We start from the raw sequence: 25,116 nt of genomic DNA on the forward strand, positions 1-25,116 counted from the left end.
TCAGGCATTCTCCACTGTTGGGGGGGGGGGCCAGAACACACCACTTTTGCTTACTCAGGTGCCTCCCTGGACTTTGCCTCAGGACTACGACCCACTCTCACCTCCTCATCCCTACCCCCATCCCCGCCTTGTTGCTTTTTACTTCAGGGAAAAGGCTCTACAGATCCTGGGGCACTTCAACTTCACAGTAGAGAAAGTTAAATTCCAGAATTTCAAAGCCACTTGCTAATGAAAGCTATTCCTTCACTAGTGGGAAAGTATACTTCACAAGCTGCTGTTCAAAAATCTAACCCTCTCTCTGAGATAGAAAGAACATAAAATGAAGTCTGAGTACCCATTTGAGACAAATGTTTATAAGATTAATGTGCAACAAACAATAATATTGTAAACAGAATTTATCACTCTTCTTCCTCCCCTACCCCCCACCCCAGCCTCATCTAGATAGCTGGTTTATGGAAACTTTCCGGAGGCTTGAGGGGGGGGGGGGGAAACGAGGGGGCGGAGAGATGTGGACTATATTCACACAATTAATAACAGTGGAGTTGGATTTGTCCTTCGCCTAATTGACAGAAATTTAGTAGTCAGCGGTAGCGCCTGTGAACATCCTGGGAGGAAGGAAGATTTGGTAATGAAGGGGGGGGGGGGAAAGAGGGGGGAAACAACACAAAACCTCAAGATGTCTCTAGGGATCCTGCATCCTGGCCCCCAGCTCCCGCCTGCTCTTTTCCCAGGGCTGCGCTGCACTTCCAGATGCTCAGGAAGGGAAGCCCGGGCATCACCAGGGACGCAAAGGACAACCCCACTCCCGGGCCAACAGGGACTTACCTTGATAATGCTACTTCGCCGAGGTGTCACCCGGGCTGCTTCCAGGAGACTAGCTTCGCAATCAGCTGCTGAGGTGCCTGCTGAGGCTGGCAATGAGAGCCCACTTCGGCGGTCCCTTCGGCGTCCTGCAGCCCCCGCCGGTAGCCCTTCCAAGGATGCATGATCTGGGCACACCTGAGAATCCTCGCCATAGTTTACCTCGGATGAGGAGGGACCTTCTCTGCAGGTCACACCTTCGGCCATCGCGGTACCAGCCTCGAACTTCTCCCGGGGTAGAGGGGGCTTAGGAAGATCGGAATCCAGCCCTCCACCCACAAGCAAACATGCACCTCAAAGCAGACCCTCCAGACTTTGTTTTCACTGCCCCGAGGCAGCCACTGCAACTTTCTCGAGAAGAGACATCACTCTTAATGAGATGTCCATGGAACTTCTTCCCCCGACGAGTCGGATTATAGAAAGGGGCGCGAGAGGGAAGCTGGGAAGAGGAGAGAGGAGATAAACTTGATTTGAGGAAGATTAGGGCACAGAAAGAAAAAGAGAGGAAGAAGGACGAGGAAGAAGGGAGGTGTCCGGCCACCAAGAAATCCTACGCAAACGCTTCACTAGCCACCAAACAAAAGACACCGAGGCGCCGTTTCAAAGTGGCCTCCTTGAGCCGAGATGAGTATGTGCCAGAGCGCAGAAGGAGCTGTAGCAAGCGAGCGCGGCACGGGTGCACCCCGCCCACCTGCCTTCCAGCGAGCGAGGCTGCGAGCGAACGAGCGAGCTAGCAAGGAGAGCAAGCAGGAAGTGGCTCGGCGGCAGCCTCCACCACTCCTCTCTGTTGTGACAGGGAGGGAGACTTGTTTTGACAGCCCGTGGGGATTGGCAGGCAGCTGGGCCTCTTAGGGGCCGAGCAATAACCAAGGAGGGGGTCGGCGTGACCAATCCCCAATGGAGAGGGGTGTGACCAAGAGAAAAGAATGGAATGTGTTCTGTATTGGGAAGAGGTCCAGATGGTCTCATACATAATACTGTGTGTTACAGATCTGTATGTGTATGTGTGTGCGCGTATGCAAGAGGGTGCTCCACACGTATATTTTGGGAAGTTTTGAAATTTGAAACGAGGTGAAGATAAAACAGGCGGGGGATGGGGGGGCGGAGAAGGAGGGTCGCGTCCATCTGCAAAGCAAATCAGCTCCCAGGGGTGCTAGATGCAAATGCTTAAAAGCATCATTGCCTATAAAAGTAATTTATGGGAGTATGCTTGAGGTGGGGTAGAGGTACCCTAGCCCTACGGAGAGGTTAATTTCAGCTTCACACGTGCTTATTTTGAAAGTAAACACCGGGCAGAGATAAAGTTGGTGTTATTGGAGAACTGTCAGTTCTTTCATGGGGGGGGGGGAATACATAAAATAATTTCCTTCAAGGATATAAAATAGAATAGAATATGAATAATATTAAGAGGAAAAGATAATAATAGTAAGATAGAATATGAATAAATGTGATGAATAGAGGGATCAAATATGAGTTACGGCTAAAGAACTAAAGGCACAAATAATGGAATTCTGCTTGCCTGAAGAACTAAGCGAGAGCTTTGCTCCCATTGTACCATCGTTCAGGTAAACTGTCTATGGAGAAAAACTGTTGCTCATACTTATGCCCAAATATTAGACCAGGCCCTCTCTCTTATTCAAAACAAAACAAAACCATACAATCTCCTAGGGTGACCAGATGAAAGGTAGCCCATACATAGAACTTATAGGAGTGAGTTCCAAGCAGGGCTGTGCTGAGGCCAGCTCTGATTATTAACGTTTCAGTGTGAGCGTTTACACCTAGGAAATCAGCAAATACTATGAATCAGGGCTTGATTCACTGTTTTGTTTGTTGTCTAGACTTAAGAAAGTGATGGAAGAATGTTAATAGTGTAAATTAAACTTAAAAGTTTGGATGCAAGTACATTTTTTTAGGGAAAGCTGATCTTGAACCTGGAACAACAGTTACAAGTAACTTCAACTAAGGCTCTACTTATAATCCAACAAGCACAGTTAGATACTGCTCTAAAGAGAGTAAGAAGTCTGAAGAGCCTTAAAAAGTGTTGCCTTTTAATTTCTCTGATAAAAATAAAATAAAGATCTCTTCTTTACTAAATGGATAGGTAGATGAACAAGATGATGATGGTCATGATAATGGATAGATAGATAGATAGATAGATAGATAGATAGATAGATAGATAGATAGATAGATCATTGTCTTTGGAGAGGAAACTGACCTGGGCAGATTGATATTGACAGGTAGGTGGATGGATGGGTGGATAATAAAGCATGATGCACCGGATAGAATACTAAGTTTATTTGAATCAGGAAGGCTGGGTTCAAATGCCACTTCTGAGACAGCATGACCTCTATGTGTTATTTAACCTCTAGGTGCCTCATGCAATTGATCTACTAATGGAAGGAGTTCCAACACCTGGAGCTTCCCATGCTCATGAAATCTCACATCAAAATAATCTCAATCACTCATTTGCCTATGGATAGCTATACTTTTAAAAATACATCTACCAAGGAGCCTAGAAAACAGAATCCCAGAGTGGTGAGTTTGGCTTGCAGTAGTTACAGAAAGATCTAAGAAAGGCTAGATCTATTCAAAACGACCTTGAGAATGAACATTTGGGGTAAAATTTGTTCATGAACAGATCAGAAGCAAGAGAGAGCTGAGAGATCTAGGTCCTAAGCATCTTAAAAGACAGCATAGCCTAAAATCAGGGGTCATAATTTGGACAGTTTTCATATTAATATTTAGATTAAGACCCTAAATAGCAATATTCAATTTGAGAAATGATTTTTTGAGATATTAGTTCCTGAAATTCTTATAAGTCTTATAACTCTGGTCTTGGCTGCACACCCTAGTGGAATATGGACTGGAGCTTTTGGTGGTTTAAATTGAAGTATTTTCCAACTTTGGCAGGAGAAAGAAACAGAAAGCTTAACTTTTTGTTTTCTTAAAAATATAAATGCATCTGAATAAGTACTAGAACATGTAAAGATCTCTCGTTTTAGAGACAACACCCCCCTCTAGCTAGAACTGAAAGAAATGCAAGCAGTAGATTTCTTACAATATGCTATTTGCTTTGCTATAAAGGAGGAGGGAGGGAGGAAGCCTGGGATGAAAGTTATTTTTAGTTGAAATTTTATAGCTTTATTTTAAACTATGTCCTAGTGTAAGTAAAGTTTGTATTTTTTGAAGCTGATAGTGGGGATGAAGAAAAGGAAAAGGAAGGAAATAAAAAAGCATGCAAAGAAATTGTTAAAAACAGAACAAACAGAATTTAACCTCCTCCATTTGCCCATGGGATTGTCATCTTTCAAATCAATAAGCTCTCTAGGAGTTTCAATTAAAAAAAAAGTTTTCTTCTTTATCTTCATGACCTTTAAACTCACTTCAGGCCTTATTGATTAGGAAAATTATCCTCCATGTTTTCCCTAATTCTTTGCAAAGCAGTTCAATCTCTACAAAGCTTCTGACTATTCTTGACTTGAAGTTAATATTTGTTAGTCCCTCGATTCCTTTGGTACCTATTTTCCCCCATAATATCCCAAGGAATAAAGCCTTTTTTGATGTATGTAAGTGCACAAGCATTGCTACCACATCAATGTACCATGATGTTCACATTAGAATTCACAACAAACAACTTTATACAATATTCCAACAATAACAGAACTACAGTTTTGTAACCAATATCACCTTGCCACCATTTAAGGTCATTTTTTGAATGCCGATTGCTAGCTGAGCCATTTCCCTTTTTTCCATCCTTTCTCATTCCATCCCATCTCACAAACACATACAAGCCACAAGTATCTTCACAACATTGAATTCTTTTCCAGGTCTACCTGCTTAAAAAACATTGCCTAGTTCAGCCTACTTTATGCAAATAGCCCAACCCTGACACAATAAATTTTAAGTATTACTGGTTCCCCACATAAGTCTTAGAAAGTCTCTTCAAAGATGTGGTGCCTAGAATGTTACTCACAGATACGACAAAGCACACTACTTTTTCTGCCTATTTTTCTAGAGAAGGGAACCCCATTTCTGCTACCCCCCAAGAATGAGGCAAGAGGTCCAGCAGCCCTATGTTATAAAAGCAGATATAGATAAGGATTCTGGGTTTCACTTTCAATATCTGCAAAATTAAGTGAATATACTAGATGGCCTTTGAGACCACTTCCAGCTCTAGGCGTATAAGCTTGTGAATTGTGGCATAAGGGGAAATACATAACATTAGAAGTTCAGAAGCCAATTTTCTAGTCCCACTTCCTAGTAAGTGGGCATTCTTTGGGGCCCAGCTTCCTCCTTTATGAAATTAAAGGGTTGGGCTAGATGGCCTCAAAGGTCTCTTCTAGCTCTAAAGTTTTTGTAGTACCTGCTTGGAAGTTCTTGGAAGCACCCACTCCAGTTTAGAGTTTGGGAAAGAAAATAAGAGGAATACTGGACACAATCCACATACAAATTTTGGGGGAGCAGATATCAAAAAGAATAAAGAAAATGAATAGGTAGAATCTCATGGTCTGAAATTTTACAGGCAAACTTGGCCCAAGAGGAATGAGAAGCTCCAAGAAGAAAAACTTACTACACAAACACAAATTATTTTAATGAGGAAGAAAAAAGGAATAGATGGCTGAGAAAACTATGTAACAAGGAACTCATCCATCAACTTACATTTTTAAAAGACTTGCACATAAGAAGGAAGAAACAAGTAACCAAGAAAGAATGCATTAAAGTAGCACCATCCTAAAAGAATAATGTCAGAAACATTAAAACTCAGAACAAAATGAAGCTGATGATAATTGTTAAAGACAACAAAGAGGTCTTTAAAAAAATCTTTGCTTAGAAGGCATGAAATAAATAAAACAGAGAGAAGGCAGAACTACATTTCTCTGATTTTGTTTCTATGTTTTCTACAAGCTGCTGAGTGATTAAGAGAGAACAAAATTGTTAATAGAGATTTGAAACTCAAGGTAAGTGAGAAGATGGCAAGACAGTAGCTAGCTATCCTTAACGAGTTCAAGTCACCAGGTTGGGATGATGTACAAATGGCCAAGTTCTGGTTAATGATCTTTGGAACACTGGGTAGAACAGGAGAGGTGCCACCAGAATAGAGATGGGAAAATGTTTTCTTGATTTCTTATTTTTTTAAAAAGAGGAAAGGAAAGAAAAGGAAAAGAAAGGAAAGAAGGTAGATTCTTTAAACTGAAAGCCAATTAGCTCAATTTCAATTTCTAGCAAAAAAAAAATTAAATACATAATTAATAAAGAGATGGACTTATGAATAACATTATGCAATTTCACTTCTTTTTCTTTCTTTTTTTTTTTTTGGCAAGGCAATTGGGGTTAAGTGACTTGCCCAGGGTCAAACTGCTAGTAAGTATCATGTGTCTGAGGCCGGATTTGAACTAAGGTGCCCCTGACTCCAAAGTCAGTACTCTATCCACTGTGCCACATAGCTGCCCCTCCTTTTTCTTTTAATAGTGTTACTAAACTCATGGTCCCAAAATAATGCCATTTCGGCAAAGTTTTTGGCAAAGTCTCCTAAGATATATTTATGGATAAAATGGAGAGAAACGGGTAAGATGTTAGTAAGGTTAGATAGATAAGGAACTAGTTATACGACTGACCCCAAAGATAAATGATTTATGGACGAAGGTCAACTTAAAAGGAGTTTCTAATAGAGAGCCCTGGAGATTTGTCCTTTACTCCTTCCATTCCACGTCTATGAAAATCACTTAAATAAAAGTGAAAATGGTATTTCTAGTGAATTTGCAGCTGACACAAAGCTAAAAGGGATAGTTAACATTCTGGCATTAAAACAAGTTTCAGCAAATTAAAATGATGGACTAAAATTAATGTAGTGAAATTAATAAGAATTTGTATATAATCTCTACCTGAATTTTAAAAAATACAATTTACATAAGAAAAAGATAGGAAAAGCACTGCCAAACAACAGTTTGTGTGGAGGAAAAAACCCTCAGGTTGCTAGGTTTGAGGGGGGAGGAGTTGTTTGTTTGTTTGTTTGTTTGTTTGTTTGTTGTGAACTTCAGGTAGCCAGAAAAGGGAGAGAATAATTCTGCTATATTTCTCTCTGTTCAAATGACATCTGAAATATTATATTCCATTCTAGGATCACATTCTAAGGACATTAGCATACTGGAACATCTCCAGGACAACATTTGTTTCTCTAGTCTTGTAAGACTTCTATACTATGTTGAAAAGACTAGAAACCATATTATATGAGAATTGGTTGAAAGAAAAGTTTATCCTGGGAATACTTAGGGAGTGTGATAACTGTCCTCAAGTAATTGAAGGACTATCACATGGAAGAAAGATTAGATTTGTTCTACTTGGTCACAAGGATAGAATTAAGAGCAATGGGTAGAAATGTATAAGAAGCAGATTTTGGCTTGTTCAGCCAACAATCAATAGGCATTTATTGAACCTTGTGCTGCGTGCTGTGCTACACTTTGAGGACAAGAGTATCAAAAATAAAATAATCTCTACTTATAAGGAGCTCATATTCTAATGGAGGAGGAAAATCCATTCAGTTCTTATAAGTTCTGTGGGTCCTTATCACAACTCCTATTCACAGAAATTTATTCTTTCAGAGGAAAACTAGCTACCAATAACCTCCTGAAAGAAATCCCAAAATGAAAACTCCGAGGAACAATATAGCCAAATTCCAGAGCTCCCATGTCAAGGAGAAAATATTGCAAGCAGCCAGAAATAAACAATTCAAACATCATGGAACCACAGTCAGGATAACACAATATTTAGTAGCTTCTACATTAAAGGATCAGAAGGCTTGAAATATAGTGTTCCAGAGGGCAAAAGAGCTAGGATTACAACCAAGAATCACCTACCCAGAAAAACTGAGCATAATCCTTTGGTGAGGGAGTGGGAATTGATATTCAATGAAATAGAGAACTTCCAAGCATTCCTAATGAAAAGACCATAGCCAAATACAAAATTTGACTTTCAAATACAAGACTCAAGAGAAGCATAAAAAGGTAAACAGGAAAGAAAAATTAGAAGGGATTCAATAAAGTTAAACTGTTTACAATCCTACATGGAGAGATTATACTTGAAATGTCTAAGAACTTTATCATTAGGAGGGCAGCTAGAAAGAGTATACTTAGAAGGCATGAATGTGAGTTGACTATGATGGGATAATTTTTTAAAAATTGTATTTAGAGGTGAGAAAGAGGAATGCACTAGAAGGAGAAAGGGAGAGGTAGGAGCAGATAAATTATCTCACAGGAAAGAGGCACCAAAGACCTTTTACAATGGAGGGGAAGATGGGGGGGGGGGGAGCGGGGGCAGGGAAAGCGTGAACCTTACTCTCATCAAAATTGGCTCAAAGAGGGAATAACATAAACACTCAGTTGGGTATAGAAATCTATCTTACCCTACAGGGAAGTAAGAAGGAAGGAAGATATGAGAAGGTGAATGTTAACAGAAGGGAGGGTTGATTGGGGGAGGCAAGCAGTTTGGTGGTCAAAAGCAAAACATTTTTGAGGAGGAACAGGGTAAAAGGAGAGAAAGAAAGGATAAACAGAGGAGGAAAGTAGCATGGAGGAAAATACATAGTAACTCACTATTTGACAAAAACTGCTGGGAAAACTGGAAAGCAGTTTAGCAAAAACTAGGCATAGATCAACATCTCACACTATATACCAAGATAAGGTCAAAATGGGTATAAGATTTAGAGATAAAAGGGTGACAACATAAGCAAATTAGGGGATTATGCAAAAGTTTACCAGTTAGATCTGTAGATAAGGGAAGAATTTATGACCAAACAAGAAATAGAGAGGATTGTGGGATAGAAAATAATTTTGATGACATTAAATTAAAAAAGGTTTGCATAAACAAAACCAATGCAGCCAAAATTAGAAGGAAAACAGAAAACTGGGGGAAACATTTTATAGCAAGTTTCTCTGATAAAGGCCTCATTTCTCAAATATATAGAAAACTGGATCAAATTTATAAGAATACAAGTCATTCCCCAATTGATAAATGGTCAAAGAATCTGAACAGGCAGTTTTCAAATGAAATCAAAGCCAACTATAGTCACATGAAAAAATGCTCTAAATCTCTATTGATTAGAGAGATGCAGATTAAAACAACTCTGAGGTACTACCTCATATCTATCAGATTGGTTAATATGACAGAAAAGAATAATGACAAATGTTGGAGGAAATGTGGGAAAAATGGGACACTAATGCATTACTGGTGGAGTTGTGAACTGATCCAACTATTCTGGAGAGCAATTTGGAACCATGCCTAAAGGGCTATAAAACTCCATTCCCTTTGATGCAGCAATTTGACTACTAGATCTGTATCCCAAAGAGATTAAAGGGGGGGGGCCTATATGTACAAAAATATTTATAGCATCTCTTCTTCTGGTAGTAAAGAATTGGAAATTGAGGAGATGCCCATCAATTGGGGAATAACTGAACAAGTTGTGTTACATAATTGTGATAGAATACTATTGTGCTACAAGAAAGGACGAGCAGGATGCTTTCAGAAAAACCTGGAAAGACTTAAATGAACTGATACAAATTGAAGTGAACAGAACCAGAACATTGTACCTAATAACAATATTGTATGATGACCAACTGTGAATTACTTAACTATTCTCAACAATACAATGAACTAAGACAATTCTGAAGAACTTATAAAAAATGCTATCCACCTCCAGAGAAAAAAATTGATAAGTCTGAATGTAGATTGAAGCATACCTTTGTTTTAACTTTATTTTTCTTGGGGTTTTTTTGTCTGTTTTCTTTCACATTATATGGAAATGTTTTATATGACTGCATATGTATAACCTATATCAAATTGCTTGCTTTCTCAGTGAGGAGGAAAGTAAGGGAGGGAGGGAGAGAATGTGGAACTCGACATTTTTTAAAAGAATGCTAAAAATTGCTTTTCTATATAATTGGAAAAAATATATTTTTAAGTGATCAGGGCCTGAACTAAGGTGGTAGCTGAGTGATGAGACGGTGTCAGATGCAAGAGAAGCTGTGAAGGTAGAAACAGAAACATTTGGCAACTAATTGGAAACATGAGGTGAAAGACAATGAGGAGGCCAGGATAATGGTAAGGTTATGAGCCTGGGAGATTAGAAGCATGATGGTCCCTTTGACAGAAACAAATTGGTTTGGAAGAAAGAAAGATTTAAATGGAATTTAGTGAGTTGTTTTAGACATTGAATTTGAGTTGTCTCCAAGACATCCAGTTTGAAACACCCCATAGGTAATTGGTAATGCAGAACTGAAGCTTAAGAAAGCAATTTGGAATATGACTAAAAAACTATTAAATTATGCATGACCTTTGACCCAGTCATACCCATACTAGGTCTATACACCAAAAAGATCAAAGAGGAAAAAGACCCATATGTACAAAAATATTGATAGTAGCTCTTTTCATGGTGGCAAAGAATTGGGAACTAATTGGAGAATGGCTAAATAAGTTATGGTATATGAAGGTGATAGAATACTATTGTGATATAAGAAATAATAAAGGAGAAGGTTTCAGAAAATCTTGTAAGATTTGTGTGAACTAATACAAAGTGAAGTGAGCAGAACCAGGAGACTATTTATACCCTAAAAGCAGAATTTGAAAGAATTAGGAACTCTGTTCAACACAATGACCAAGAACAATTACAAAGAATTCAGGATGAAATATGATATCTACCCACAGATAGATGGATTCAGAGTGCAGATCAAAGCATATTTTTTCCTTCCTTCTTTCATTCCTTCCTTCCTTCTTTTTTTTTAGAAATGGCTAAAGTGGAAAATTGCCTTGTTCAACCACACATATTTGTAACAGACTTTGTTTTTCTTGCCCTCTCAAGAAAGGTAGGGAAGGAAGGAAGAAGAGAGGGGAAGAATTTGAAACTGAAAATAAAATAAAATTGAATTTAAAAATAAAAAGAACTGAAGCTCAAGAGAGAGAATTAGAGCTAGAAGTCAACTTCACAGAGATGATAGTTAAACTCAAGGGAGTTGACAAGATCACTGAGAGAGAGAAAAGAAAGAGAGAAGTCCTAGGGTAGAACCTTGAGGAACCCATGTTTAGGAGAAATGTAGTGGATGACAGGCCAGGAAAAGTGAATAAGGAGGCCACAAACAAGTAGACCCTGGAAACAGCCTGAAGACAATAATGCCAGAAAAAAACAGTATCCATGGGTATAGGTTAGTCTACAGTGTCAAATGCAGCAGATAGTTTGAGTAAGATGAGAACTGAGAAAGGACTATCAGATCTGGACATTAAGAGATCGTTGGCAACTTTGTAGAGAACATTTTCAGTTAGGTGATGAGATCCAAAGCCAGATTACAGAGTTAAGGAGCTAGTGAGAGGAAAGGAAACAGAAGCAGTACCTATAGACAACTTTTTCAAGAAATTTGGCTGACAAAGACATGAAAGATATAAGATAATAGGTTGAGGAGGTGGTAGAGTCTCCTGAAGGTTTTTTGAGCATGGGAGAGGCTTGGAGATGATTGAAGGCAGTAGAAAAAGAACTAGTAGAGAGGTAGAATTTGAAGACTTGAGAAAGAAAAGGGATGATCCTTTGTGCAATCTGCTAGGTGCAGGTGGGATCAAGCTCACAATGCTTGCCTTCAACTTTCTTGTCAAGACTGGGAGAAAGCAGGAGGAAATAGGATGAGGTCAGAAAGTTATGAGATAAAGATAATGGTTGAAGGGGGAGTTTACATCTAATGGCCTCAATTTTCTCAGTAAAGTAGGATTAATGCAAAGAAAAATTTCCAGTCATCAAAGATAGATGTTCCAACAATTACAATTGCTTTGAAACATAAGACCATTGTTGATGATCTCAAAGCAGAAGTTGATGATCACTTGTTAGAGGTGTTGTGGAGGAGAATCTTATCCAAGTATGGGTTGAACTAATAAGATTACTTCTGATTCTGAAATTCTATGATTCCATGACTATGTTTAATCCTCCTTTATATTTCTCCCAATGTATATGATCTCTTTACATAAGTGGTACTCAATAACAATTTTCTGAATTGAATTGAAGGTGGAAGGTACTTGTCAATATCAGAGTAGAGCCCAGACAACCAAATGAACAAGTAATTAGGCACATGTACTGGTCCCCATAGAGCAATAAAGTTGGATTCTACAGGAGCAAGTGCTCCAGAGACCTCTGCCTAAAAGGAACAGTAACTGGACTTCAGAAGTACCCAGGAAGAATATATTATCTACCTTTACCATACCCCCAAAGTGATGGGTACCTAAGGCAGTTTATACATTTGGAGGAAACATTCCATCAAAATTGAAGACTAATAACCATGGTCACTAAGTTCTCACCTCACTATCACCACAATTTTTTTGGGGGGTGGGGGTGTTGGACAATGGGGGCTAAGTGACTTGCCCACGGTCACACAACTAGTAAGTGTTATGTGTCTGAGGTCTGATTTGAACTCAGGTCCTCCTGAATCCAGGGCCAGTGCTCTATCCACTGCGCCACCTAACTGCCCCATATCACCACAATTTTTAAAGTTTTAGTTTGAACCTTGTTTACTTTGTTTAAGGTAGATTTCAGACATAGAAGATAATTAACATGTTTATCTTTCTGGATTAGGAGAACGTAGACCTATCATTCACATATGAGTAGCAAAGAAATCATAGCATCTAGGACCATTTCTCTTGATAACTTCAACATGAACTAAAAGAAATCAGAGTTCTTCATAAAGCAAGTACAGCATGTTCAATTCTGAGAGTTCTGATGTTGTTTTGGACTCTACCATACATAAAAGAAATATATTTTTTGGACTTGATAATATGAAAAACCTTCCCAGTAAAATCCTCTTATTCTTCCTTAGGACAGGAATGACCTTGAGTTCTCAAAGTCTATACCAGCAGAGTGTTGGAAGGTACTCTCAAACTGGAAAAACCTTGAGCACATCATTCATTATAGACTGCATATGTGTTGTCTGTGGACCAGTCTAGCTAAATTCAGACAGGCTCATTACCTAGTTAGCTACCACAGATTGAATAGCAGCAACTCAGAAAGACTCTATGTTAAGAAATAGAGGGGTTGCAGTGTCACAAGTACTCATACTGACAAAATCATAAATCTTTTTTGGTAGTAAGGTTATCTGAGTGAGGTCAACAGAATTCTGAATTAGTAAGATTTGAATGATTTATAACATAAATGCCAAAGCAGAATAAATGGAAACAGGAAGACATAAAGGAAAACAAGGCATAGCTATAGTTAAATATAAAAAGGATAGGATACCTTTTGCTCCGAGGAATCTACCGTCCAGCACTGTGTGCCTGGCACATAGTAGGTACTTAATAAATGCTTGTTGAGTGATTATGTAAAAAAAAAACCTCAAAGGTAAAGTGTTTCAAATATATTTCTTTGTATCTTATTAGAGACATTACAGAAGAAAGTTTTGCTATATGACAAGTAGAAATTAGTCTATCCTATTTCATATGAGGAGTGCTTTGTAAAGCTATCAATGAAAATCTGAAGTAATGAATTTGGTAAAAATGGGTCTATTTAGTGGTTCCCCAGATAATAAGTATCAGAAAGAGTTTAGGATTTGGAGGTCTCTATATTCCATAGTGTCCAATGGGCTGCTACTTCTATTCAGACATTGGAGAACATTTGCTGTATGTACCTGCTATGCTATATGATGAATGCATTTTATCCTTAGTTTTCATACCAAGTGTACCTCAAAACATTCTGTTGAGATATGATGTAAGACTGGGATTCATTCTCAATAAGTCCCCAGGTCAATCCCTCAATATCCTGTCATTGTATGTTGGATACACTTCTGCCACCCTTTATTAAGCCTCTGGTATCTACTTGGAAAAGTAATCAGTAAAGATTTCTTGCTTACTAACCTTCCCTGGCATGGATCCTGGAGTTGGGGTAGAGTGATGGTGTCCTCTACTGCCCTACAACAACAAGGAACAGATCTGCTTGTTGAAAGAACTGCAATGGAATTGCATTTAGGGTGGGAATGACCATTCTCAAATCCCATTCCTCTCTTAAGAGAGGCTCTGTAGGCAGTTTGGGAGCTTGAGGTGCTCAAACCAACCCTTAGCACTTGTCACTTTATACTTATTAGAGAAAATCTACAATGGAATGATACTTGAAGTACTTCCTCAACGCAAGTTGCAAACCAGTACATCTCCAGCCCAATTCCCTATCATGTAGTGGTTCACTAACCCTGGCCAAGACTGATAAGCTGTGAGAATTCTTCATGCTCATTAGTGTCCCAGAACATATTATCAGAAAGTAATTTATTTTGCTGGGAGTCAAAATTGTTTCTCTCTGAGTATGAATCATTATGTGATACTTTATGTAAAAATGTGAATTACAAAGAACTTGTCAGAAACATATCTACCTTGCTTTGATGGATCTTTGGTTTAATTGATATTGGTATTCTGTCTACCAATTCAGATCAAACAAAGCCCTCCATGTCTTCTTTTCCTATGGTATTCATTTCCAAGTTTATCTCTAAATCATTCAAAGAGGTTCTACAGAATTCACTAAGTTATCTTCATCTTATTATTTTAGTATCTTCAGAAATATCAATGTAGCACTCAGACTATCCATCTGTTATTTCTTAGTCTTGCTTCATTATCAGCTCATCTCCTTTTCTGGTTATACATATCCATATTAATGTCTTTTACATTTTTTTCTCGCATGTGAATTATCATTTGTTGTAGCTTACTCATGATCATCTTAACCTTTTATTTCCCTTGCCCTTTAGGTTATTTAGGATTTAAATTTTCTAAGATCATGATGTTAAATTATTCGTGGTTATATGACACCATCAGGAGAATATTACTGATAAAGAAATAGGCCATTACAGGTAATTTGGGATCAGTGAAATCACTGCACAATTTCTCAAATGCAGCTCAGCCCAATCTCCTCCTGCTATTTACTTAAAACTTAGGATTTGTCTAGTAGGATATATATTTTGATGGCATGATTTGACATGTTGTCAATCTATTTACATGCCATAATCTCAGCATTATGTATTTTTCATCCATTTTGTTTTTTCATTGTGGATAGTTAGGCTATTTTCTTTTAAATTACTCTGAATTTCACAAAGGAATCATTATAGCAATTTCTTAGGCTCAGTGTGATTAATATAATGTCATCTGTGAACAGGAGCATCTGAAGAACCTCATTATCAATAAGAAATTTCTCTTTTTGGACCTTGCATAGGATGTCTTCCACGACAATAGTGAACATCTTTGATGAACTGTTACTGTATGTAAGACCTTAATTCATATCATTAGTGAATCCTTGAATAAAATTATCTCTGTAGTAGGATATGTCATGAACTATTGATATTGATGTGCCCATAAGAGATATTTTATATGATGTTAATTTTCAAAAATATGATTTCTTAAAATAATTTAATATCAAATAAAGACAAATATGACCATCTTCCATTTCTGTCAACCGTGTAACAATGAAGGTGTAGCCATTGTAGAAAACTGCCCATAGAAACCTATTTATTGCTTTCCCTCAATTTTGTAGAGAATATCCTTGATGCACATACTGCCCATTTTCATAAATATTTTATAAGGATGAGAAAGCAGAAATGCCATGATGTACACATACACCTATTTTTAATTGGAAAACTATAAAAATGCATGCACTTTATTCGATGCCATAATATTAAAAATCAATCTTACTCCTAGCCAATTTTCTAAGTTAAACTAGATGGACAATGCTTGCTTAGTCATTAACCCCAATGGGAATCTCACAGTTCCCATACTCATTGAGTCAAAAAGGTCACCACAGATACAATTCTGTCTTTGATCCACCAGGAAGAAGCAACAGCTGTTGACCCATACTGGATATTTACACCATTCTATGTTGTGTATAAATTGCACTGGTGAAAATATTCAGATACTGACACAACAGTATTGAAAAATGTGTAAAAAATTATAGAAGCAGATCTGCAATATTAAAAAGCATTATAGAGCTGAAATTTAATTTAATGATTAAATTGGTATAGAATGCCATCAGTATGGTACACACTGGAATTTTTATTTAAATTTAAATTTATTGCACATGTTTAAAGTTCGTAGCATTCTTGCCACAGCAACAAATTGCCTTTGATAAAATTAGATTCTGATAGCCATAATGATCCTCTCAAATAGACATCTGAGAATTTTCTTTTATTTAGGTTATAGAAAATCACACAGGCATAAATCACCAAAGACCTACTTCATATCAATTATGAAACTATATTGTTAAGTTCTGGGCCATGTGACCAATAAGACAAAAGATGAGACATTTTCTCCAAACCTCATGACTTCTCAAACCTTTTCAACATAGGAATTATGTGCAAGACATAAAGCAATTTCAGTTGTCCCCATAGTCTAGGATACCTGGAACTCTAATAAGGTAACAGTCTAATGAAATAGCAATACAGAAGAGTAATCCCTAAAACCTAATGTGTTCACTCAGCATACACTCCCAAAACAACCACCCTGTGGGTAGAGATACACAAGACAACCCACAGGATTGCAACAAAATTTAACTTCACAGACCCCTCCCCTTCCTCCTACTATTGTCAAAAAATGAAAGGCAGAAGCTTGTCCTGTCTGGGATACAATCAGTGTAGTACTAAAACAGTTCAGATAGAAATCTGAGGAACAGAGGGAACTGGGGCAGGATGCCAGCGGTGTGGCTACATGGGGCTCCACTAAGCTGTAGGAAAAGAGTGCGAAATCAAGCTAAGTCCAGTTATGAACCCCTAGAAATCATCTGGGGCAAAGACTGAAGCTGGTAAAATGTGAATTGCCCACCATGGGAGGCAGCTGAGACAACTTTGATGTTCAGTCCTTAGGGAAAATGCAATCAAAGGGGAAGGAGTCAGAAAGTGATAAATATGAGAATATAAGGGGGGAAAGAGAGAAAGAACCAAAGATCTTAGGAGGAAGAAAACTCAGTTAAAGACCTTGAACGTAAGGATTTTTTAAAACACACACACACACACAAGGAAGATATTAACAGAAGGGAATAAGACCTCCAAATCAACTGAACAAATCCAGACTTCCATGAATAACCATTGCAAGACAAAGGAAAATTTATCAATACTTGATAAAGCTGAGAACCCTGTGAATTCCCAAGAAAGCATGGAACCACAGCATGGTTCCTGCGTGGTTGAAAAGAAACTATATTACTGTAGTTGAGGTTCAGTCTATGACAGAAGCAATGCACATTTATATAATCACAAAGTTAGTTTAAATGGCCAGATCTTTCACAAGTACAAGTGCCTAAGGTGTAGTTTTTAGTAGTATTAATAATAATAGTTGCTACTAATACATACATTTGTATAGCACTTCAAAGTTTGCAAGTCACTTTACATGGATGATAGAAATAATACTAGACTGGGAGTTAGAGACCAGAGTTTTACTTATAGCTCTTCCATTAAGTAGTTATTGAAATTGGGAAAGGTAGTCTTTCTGAGCCTTAGTTTCTTCATCTGTAAAATGAGGTAATTGGACATCATTAGTCTGGCTCCAAAATTGTGACTCTATGATCTCTAATCTAGCAAGAACTGAAAGTTTGTGTGCCTACTGTAAAACCATGTCTAACTATTTGCTTCCTAAATTCTGTCTCTCTCATTTCTACCCTTCTTGTGTGTGAGCCTTTTATACTTCATTCTTTATCAGGAATTGAAAAGGATAGCCTTGGATGTTTCATAGAATCAAAGAATTACAAAATCATAGTTATAAGAGACTTCAGATACTATCTAACAAAACTCAATTTTGAACAAGAATCCCTTCTATACCATATCTAACAAGTAGTCATCCAAGTCTTGGTGGAGGACACCACTGAAAGAAAGCATACTATATCCCATTACACTTTTCAATGACTCTAATAGTTCCTTAATCTTTATTCATATTCACTCTTTGCTCTTACAGTAGCTCTGTCCTCTGGAGCCACTCAGAGAGAATCTAACCTTCTACATGACAGCCTTTCAAACACTTGAGGATATCTATCATTTATCTTCTAAGTTTTCTTTTCTCTATTCTGAACATTCTTAATTCTTTCAGTTGATTTTTATGATACATGATCATATCAGTTGGATAACAGCTGAAAAATGTAGCATAAGAATATAATTAAATATTATTATGCCATAAGAAAATATGAATATAAAGAATTCAGAAAAACTTGGGAAGACTGGTATGAACTTATTCTTAGAAAAGTAAGCAAAACCAGAGAACAATTTATACAATTACCATGATAATGTATGGGAAAATAACATTTAAAAATATCAGAATTCAGATCATGACAGTGATCCACATAGGTGGAGAATAAAGCTTCTATAATTAAATATGGTCTATGCATGTATTTGTTTCGCTTACTGTAATTATTCATTATAAGGAAGAGTCTTATTGGAGAGAGGGAGGTAGGAATCATTGGGAAGAAACAGCAAATTTTTTTAAAGAGCTTTAATAAAACAATTTTAGAAGTAAGGCATGAGGGGATGCACATCACTTGAGGAATGGTTGAACAAATTGTTTTATATGATTGTGATAGAATATGGTTGTGCTATAAGAAATGATGAGCAGAATGCTCTCAGAAAAATCTGGAAAGACTTACATGAACTGATGCAAAATGAAATGAGTAAAACCAGGAGAGCATTGTACACAGTAACAGCAATATTATAAAATGATCAACTGTGAATAACTTAGCTATTCTCAACAATACAATGATCCAAGACAATTCTGAAGGACTTATGATGAAAAATACTATCCATCCCCAGAGAAAGAACTGATAGAGTTTGAATATAGATTGAAGCATACTTTTAAATTTTATTTTTCTTGGGTTTTTTTTTTTGGTCTACGTTTTCTTTTACAACTTGACTAATATGGAAATATGTTTTGCATGACCACATGTATAACCTATATCCAATTGCTTGCCTTCTCAATGAGTGGGTGGGGAAGGTGGGAGAGAATTTGGAACTAAAGAATTTTTAAATGAATGTTAAAAAATGTTTTACATGTAATTGGGAAAAAATTAAATACTAAATAAACCACAAAAAATTTTTTTAAAAGAAGTAAGACATGATTTCAAGGCCATTTGACATCTTTGATGAGCTCCTCTGGATTCTCTCCAACTTATCAATATCCTTCATAAAATATGGCACCCATAACAGGATACAATACTCCAGATGTTATATGACCAGGGAAGAAAACAGCAGAACTCTCAACTGCCTAGTCATGGACATCAATCATTCTTCTTCTTCTTCTTCTTCTTCTTCTTTTTTAGGCAATTGGGGTTAAGTGACTTGCCCAGGGTCATAAAGCTAGTAAGTGTCAAGTGTTTGGTCTGAAGCCAGATTTGAACTCAGATCCTCCTGACTTCAGGGCTGGTGCTCTATCCACTGTACCACCTAGCCTCCCCCTTTTTTTTCAAACATGCTACTTTTAACAAAGCCTAAGATTACATTAGGTTTTTTTGAATGCCATATCACACTGTTGACTTCTCACAATGCACTTGCAGTCCAATAAAATACTGAAATCTTTACAGGTAAACTGCTCCCTAGCTGTACCTTCTCAATTGTGTACTTGAGGTTGATTTTTTTTCAACTCTAGTTTAAGGCTGAACAATTTCCCTATTAAATTTCATTTTATGGACCTCTGGGTCAAACGATCAAGATGAAAGACTAAACATTTTCTCTAGTCACCCCTTTCCAAAAAAACAAAAGAATATAGTATAGCAGTATAGATAGCAGTATAGATAGAATAATTACAATTGTGGCAAGTGAAAGCTGAAATGATGGAGGAAAACAATAACTCTCCTGAGCGTATTAATTTATTAAACAACGCATGCCAATTGCTTAACAAACTCTAATCAGGCCCTTTCCTCAGCTTAGGCCTGGACCTCGAATACAGGGGGAGACAGACTGCTATATATTAAAAACAATTCCTCAAATAAGACCAATTAATTAAAAGGAAACAATACAACATTAGGTAATCGGATTTCTAATTGGAGGAAAGATTAGGTACTTTCAAAGGTAAGAGGGGAGAGTGAACAGGTACAATTCCCTAAAATCAGAAAAGGAAGTGTCCTACTCCCCAAAGTGCCTGATCAATGAGTATGAGTACAATTTTCAGATAAGATATATGGGTTGCTTGAGATGTACAATTGTGAAAAAACTCCTTGCATCAATATTTGGATTTGACTAAGTTTCTGGTCAGCAAAACCGAGGACTTTGATTAAAGGTCTCTAAACAGCAGGTAGAGGTGACCCAATTTCCCAGACATGCAAGGATAGGTTCAAACAATGTAATAAAATTTCTCCCAATTCCCACAATTGAATAAAGTTTTCTCACAAGACAGAATTTGGATTAAACCCATAATTGAATAGAAAGGGAACTGAGCTAGCACCAGAATTGAATCACAAGATGGAGTCAGTGTGGTTCACTCAGTTCCCACAATTGATGACTTTCTGTCCTAATACCCTCCATTCCCTCACTCCACAAGCCAAGAAATAAAAAGGACTAATGATGTAACAGCTTTATGAATTAACAATGGAGAAACATAATCCGTAGCGCTCACTCAGCACCCCTATCCCACCATACTCCACATACAACAAAGAGCACCACCCTACCCCACTATCTTACTCTCTGAGACCTACTCAGCAAAGACCTACTGCAGCTACAGTCTCTGCCGGCACATGCTGCTTCTCCCAACATTTAGTTGCAGCAAGCAGTAAACTTCAATTCTGTCTAGCCACTCATGGAAGAGAGAAAGGTATAGAAGAGCAGCCCTGTGCCCTTCTTGGATGGCCAACCTCAGCCTAGAGCAGTCCTAGCTCAGGAAACTCAAAGGTGGAAGAAATTCTATTCAGGATATCTTCCCCCAACCCTGTAAAAAGTGGAAGACCCTACTAACTCAGCCCAGGCAGAAAACTAAGGAATGAAGGGTACTAGGGCAGGAAGATAGCATAAGGCTTCATCTGAGCTGAAGGAAAGGGGACTGGCATGCATCTGAGACCAGGGTTGTTCCCTTAGAAATTTCCTATAGTGAGAGTCAAGGACAGTGAAAAGTGAATTCCCCTATGTGGGAAGAGGCTGAGACAACTATATCCAGGCCTGGGAGAAAACACACCGTCAAAGAGGAAGAAGGAGTGTGAAAGTGAATGATGAGAAACTATAAGGGAAAAAAAAACCCAAAGCCACCAAAGATCGAATAAAGAAGAAAACTTCATTAAAAACCTAGAAAACAGACATAAATCTGTAGGAAAGATACTAAAGGGAAGATGAATAACAATACATCTAAAAGACTGAAAACATTTCTAAATAGATATTTCAATACAAAGGCAAATGAACCAAATACTGGATGAAACACAGAACCCTGTAGATTCACAAGAGAGAATGGAACCATAGCACAATGTTCAAGAAAAAAATCAGAACCTTAAGAGAAAAATTTAGACTAGAACAAGTCTACCCAGGGCAGATCCTGGCAGGCAACCCATACACTGAAAAATGTTTCCCATAACACTTTAGAAAGAGTAGATGCTTTCTGGTTTCTAGTTGAGTGTGTTTGTACATACCTGGTAAAACATTTGGTCACTACTAAGATATAACATATTTTTGTTAATTCTTTCCAGAAATAGAAAGTCAGTACAAATAAATTCCAAGGGCTGGCTGGTACTTATATTCTCAAGTTGGTAATCATTTTCTTAAAATACCATTGGCACAAGTTTCATACTTCTTGGTAACATCTCCCAACCATCTTGGGCCCATGAAGTCTATTACTTACCAAATCTAGGGGCCTTTCTTGACCCATATGTCCAAAGTCATTATGTAAGCTGTAATTATGTAAACTCAGATAGAAATGGATCCTGGGGGCACATATTGATTTCAAAACAACAAATTGACATTATCTATGTTGTACTGTACTTTTATTTATTCTGTTAAATGTTTCCAATTGCATTTTAATCTGATTTGGGTTGCACTTGGGGAACTTTGCTGGGTATGGGCTTAAAATCTGACACTCCTGATATAAAGCATTCACAGCTGTTGGGGCAGCATACTCTGCATAACATTAGCTGGGCAAATCACTTCACCTCTTTATCCTTCCCTCTGTCTCCTGACCTCCCTGGCTTCCTTTCAGTCCCAGCTAAAACCTTATTTTTTATAGGGAGTTTTTCTCAATCACTCTTAATTCTAGCACCTTCTTTCTGTTAATTATTTTCTATTTACCTTTTATATAGCTTGCTTTGTTTATATGTGTTGCATGCTGTCTCCTGCACTAGACTGTAAGCTTCTTGAGGGTAGGGACTGTCTTTTGCTTCCTTTTGTATCCTCAGTGCTTAGCACAGTGCTTGGCAAACAGTTGGCACTCAATAAATATTTACTGATTGACTAATTGTCTGAGTTCCTTCAACTATAAGATGAAGATAATATAGCAAGGGTTCAGCTAGTAGAAAGCGGCTGGTGTCCTTGAAATATCTTGGGGGCATACACTCAAGATGGAAAGATCAGAGCAGTTTTTCCTTGTTTTCCTGAGACATTGGAATCTGGTATCCACTAAGCAAGTCCAAGGCTAAAAACCACAGGCTATATAACAGATAATATAGAGCATCTTAAACTCATGGCATAGTACATTGGTCCATGTTAGTTCTTTTGTTCAAAGTCCGATTATCTACACATATCCACATCTTTCCATTTTTTTTAGGTCCCACCAAAGAGGTTGCTGGATTCTATGATGATGCTTTTAACCAGTATATCTTTGAGATGGTTTCTGACATCTTCCTTTATATACAGAGAAATGTTCCTAGATCTTTCTTTGAAGGGTTAGTAATCATTGAACTAGATTCTGCAAGTTAACCCCAAACACATCCTACAATCCATTCATGCAATGAGAACATGCCTATGCTCTTTCTGAGCTTCAACTTCAACTTACCCTTCACTCTTCTGATACTGGGCAATTCCCAAAGTTCAAAGGTTGACTAGTCAGTAATTCTGTGGTGTTCACTTGCCTGTCTTATCTCATGTCTCTTATGGATAGAGTCTTGGGTCTGTATGGATAGTTAAAGTGTGCAGATACTGAAGGAGAACCAGCTTGTAGCAGGAAGCATAATTATGACAGATGGTAACTCTGCTATTGTGGTGATAATTCAATGAGGTTATCCTTAGGTTTGGCCTTTATCTCCCCTTTTCCTTGATCTCTGCCTCTCCAAGAGAATAGTTTTATACTGTTCCCTCTCTCATCTGACTGCCTCTGGGCTTATGTCTCTGCACTGGAGTTGTTCTTTTATTTTGCTTGTTTTGCACATTCAAGAAAGAGACTTGGAACCTGATGACACTTGGAGGTAGATTGACCTTTTAAGTTCAGGAGTACCTGTCTCACCTATGGTATTGTTGGCAGTGGTTCCTATGTCTGTATAACTACCACAACATACACGATACATGAGACTATGCCCTGGCTTAATTGTTGTCATTCCTTTTTATCTGTGTTCTTAGGATCCACTGGACCTATCTGTAGCAGTCTCTGCAAACACTGTTTCACCCTAAGGAAGAACTCAACAAGCTTTTCTTTTTTAGGCTGCACAGTATTAAAGACAAAATTAGAATAAACTTCAGGTGATCCACCTTCTTCAAGCATATAATCATGCAGGTGACATCTGGTTATGCTCCATGGTGGTTATTCATGGTCACTGAGGCTGTCTTTCTTAGACTCCATCAGTCTCATCACTTTGGGACTCAAATGCTTTCCAGTGTCTAATACTCACTGTTGTCTGTCCAACCCCAACTTTCCCAGCTCTATCTTCCATGTACAGTGATCCCTCTTCCCCTTTTCCTCTATGTCACACTCTTCTACCTTCTAACATCTTCACATAGATCGGTTTCCCTCTCCCTCCTTAGATCCTTTTTATTATTTTTTCTCATATTGAAGCCATTCCTTTTTGGTTTTGGTTTGTTTAGGGCTTTTTGTTTGTTTTTATTTTTTGAACAACATAATTTTCCATAACAATAGAGAGAATAAAAGGTTGCTCCATTAACCTTCTCTACTAGGAGGAAGACCACTCTGAACTTTGAACATGGATAACAATCATTTGGTCTTGGTGGAAATAGAAACATCACACGCTCTATGTAGATTGTCCTGCCAGAGTTATCCTGCTTTCTATGCTTGCTACTGATAAGATTTTCAATCTTCTGTTATTCTTTCTAGTGGCTTCCCTGTAAGATGGAACTTGTAAGTTATCAACTCTGTCACTAGCATCTTCTCACCGTAGTTAGCAACAGATCTTTATTAGCACCTTCACAGAATACGCAACTCCTTTTTCTTGTCTCTCTTATCCTGTGTTACTTTTCTTTTCTTTAATCCCTTTTCTTCCTTATCATAGTCCTTTTTCCTCTTCTTAGAGTAATCCTCTTCTGCCACCTCGTTCTTATTATTCTTATTCTGCTCCTCCTTCTCCTTCTCCTGTCCTTCTGCTTGATTTCTTTTCTTCAAATCCTTTTTCTTCAAAGCCCTTTGTAACCTGACCCCTTCTATACTTCCACCATCCCCACCAAATACCCTACAATCCAGTGAAAGTAGCCTCCTGACTGTTCTTCTTCACACAAGACACTCCATCTTCTGACTCAGTGTTTTTTCACTGGTGGTCTTCCATGCCTGAAATGCTTTTTTTTTCTAGGCAATTGGGGTTAAGTGACTTGCCCAGGGTCACACAGCTAGTAAGTATTAAGTGTTTGGTCTGAGGCTGAATTTGAATTCAGGTCCTCCTGACTTCAGGGCTGGTGTTCTACCCACTGCACCACCTCGCTGCCGCCCTAAAATGCTTTTCGTCCTCATCTCTACCTCCTCATTTTGCTGGCTTCCTTCAAGTCTTAGCTAAAGCATTACCTTATGAAAGAAGCTTTCCCCAGTCTCACTTAATGCTAGTCCCTTTCCTGAGAAACTACCTTCAATTTATCTTGTATGTATAATGTTTGTACATAATTGTTTGCATGTTGTCTCCCCCATTAGAATGTTTGGGGCAGGGACCTTTTTTGCCTTTCTTTGTATCTCCAATACACAGCACAATACCTAACACATAGTAGACCCTTAATAAATGCTTGTTGATTGAGAGACTGACTTTCTTTTACTTTTAGCAATTTTCCTTTTTTTATGCTTTATTTTTTAAAATCTCCATAATTAATCTGTGGCCTTCTTCACAACTTCCAAACTTTCCAAATCTTCACAATTCCTTCTTCTTCAGTTTGAGCCCTTCTTCCATTACCTTCTTCCATT

At 37.9% G+C, this 25,116-nt stretch overlaps 1 protein-coding gene across 1 annotated transcript in view; it reads right to left on the reverse strand.

Moving 5' to 3' along the window:
* PLCL1 (phospholipase C like 1 (inactive)) overlaps nt 1–1,659 on the reverse strand; it is a 415,950-nt gene extending 414,291 nt beyond the window's left edge. Inside the window, 1 exon segment of the mRNA XM_020993598.2 lies at nt 826–1,659. Coding sequence (XP_020849257.1) covers nt 826–1,068 — 243 coding nt within the window. The 5' untranslated portion in view covers nt 1,069–1,659.
* Between the last annotated feature and the right edge of the window lie 23,457 nt (nt 1,660–25,116).

Source organism: Phascolarctos cinereus, unplaced genomic scaffold, assembly GCF_003287225.1.
Source record: "Phascolarctos cinereus isolate Bilbo 61053 unplaced genomic scaffold, phaCin_HiC Scaffold_726;HRSCAF=1367, whole genome shotgun sequence".
NCBI lineage: Eukaryota > Metazoa > Chordata > Mammalia > Diprotodontia > Phascolarctidae > Phascolarctos > Phascolarctos cinereus.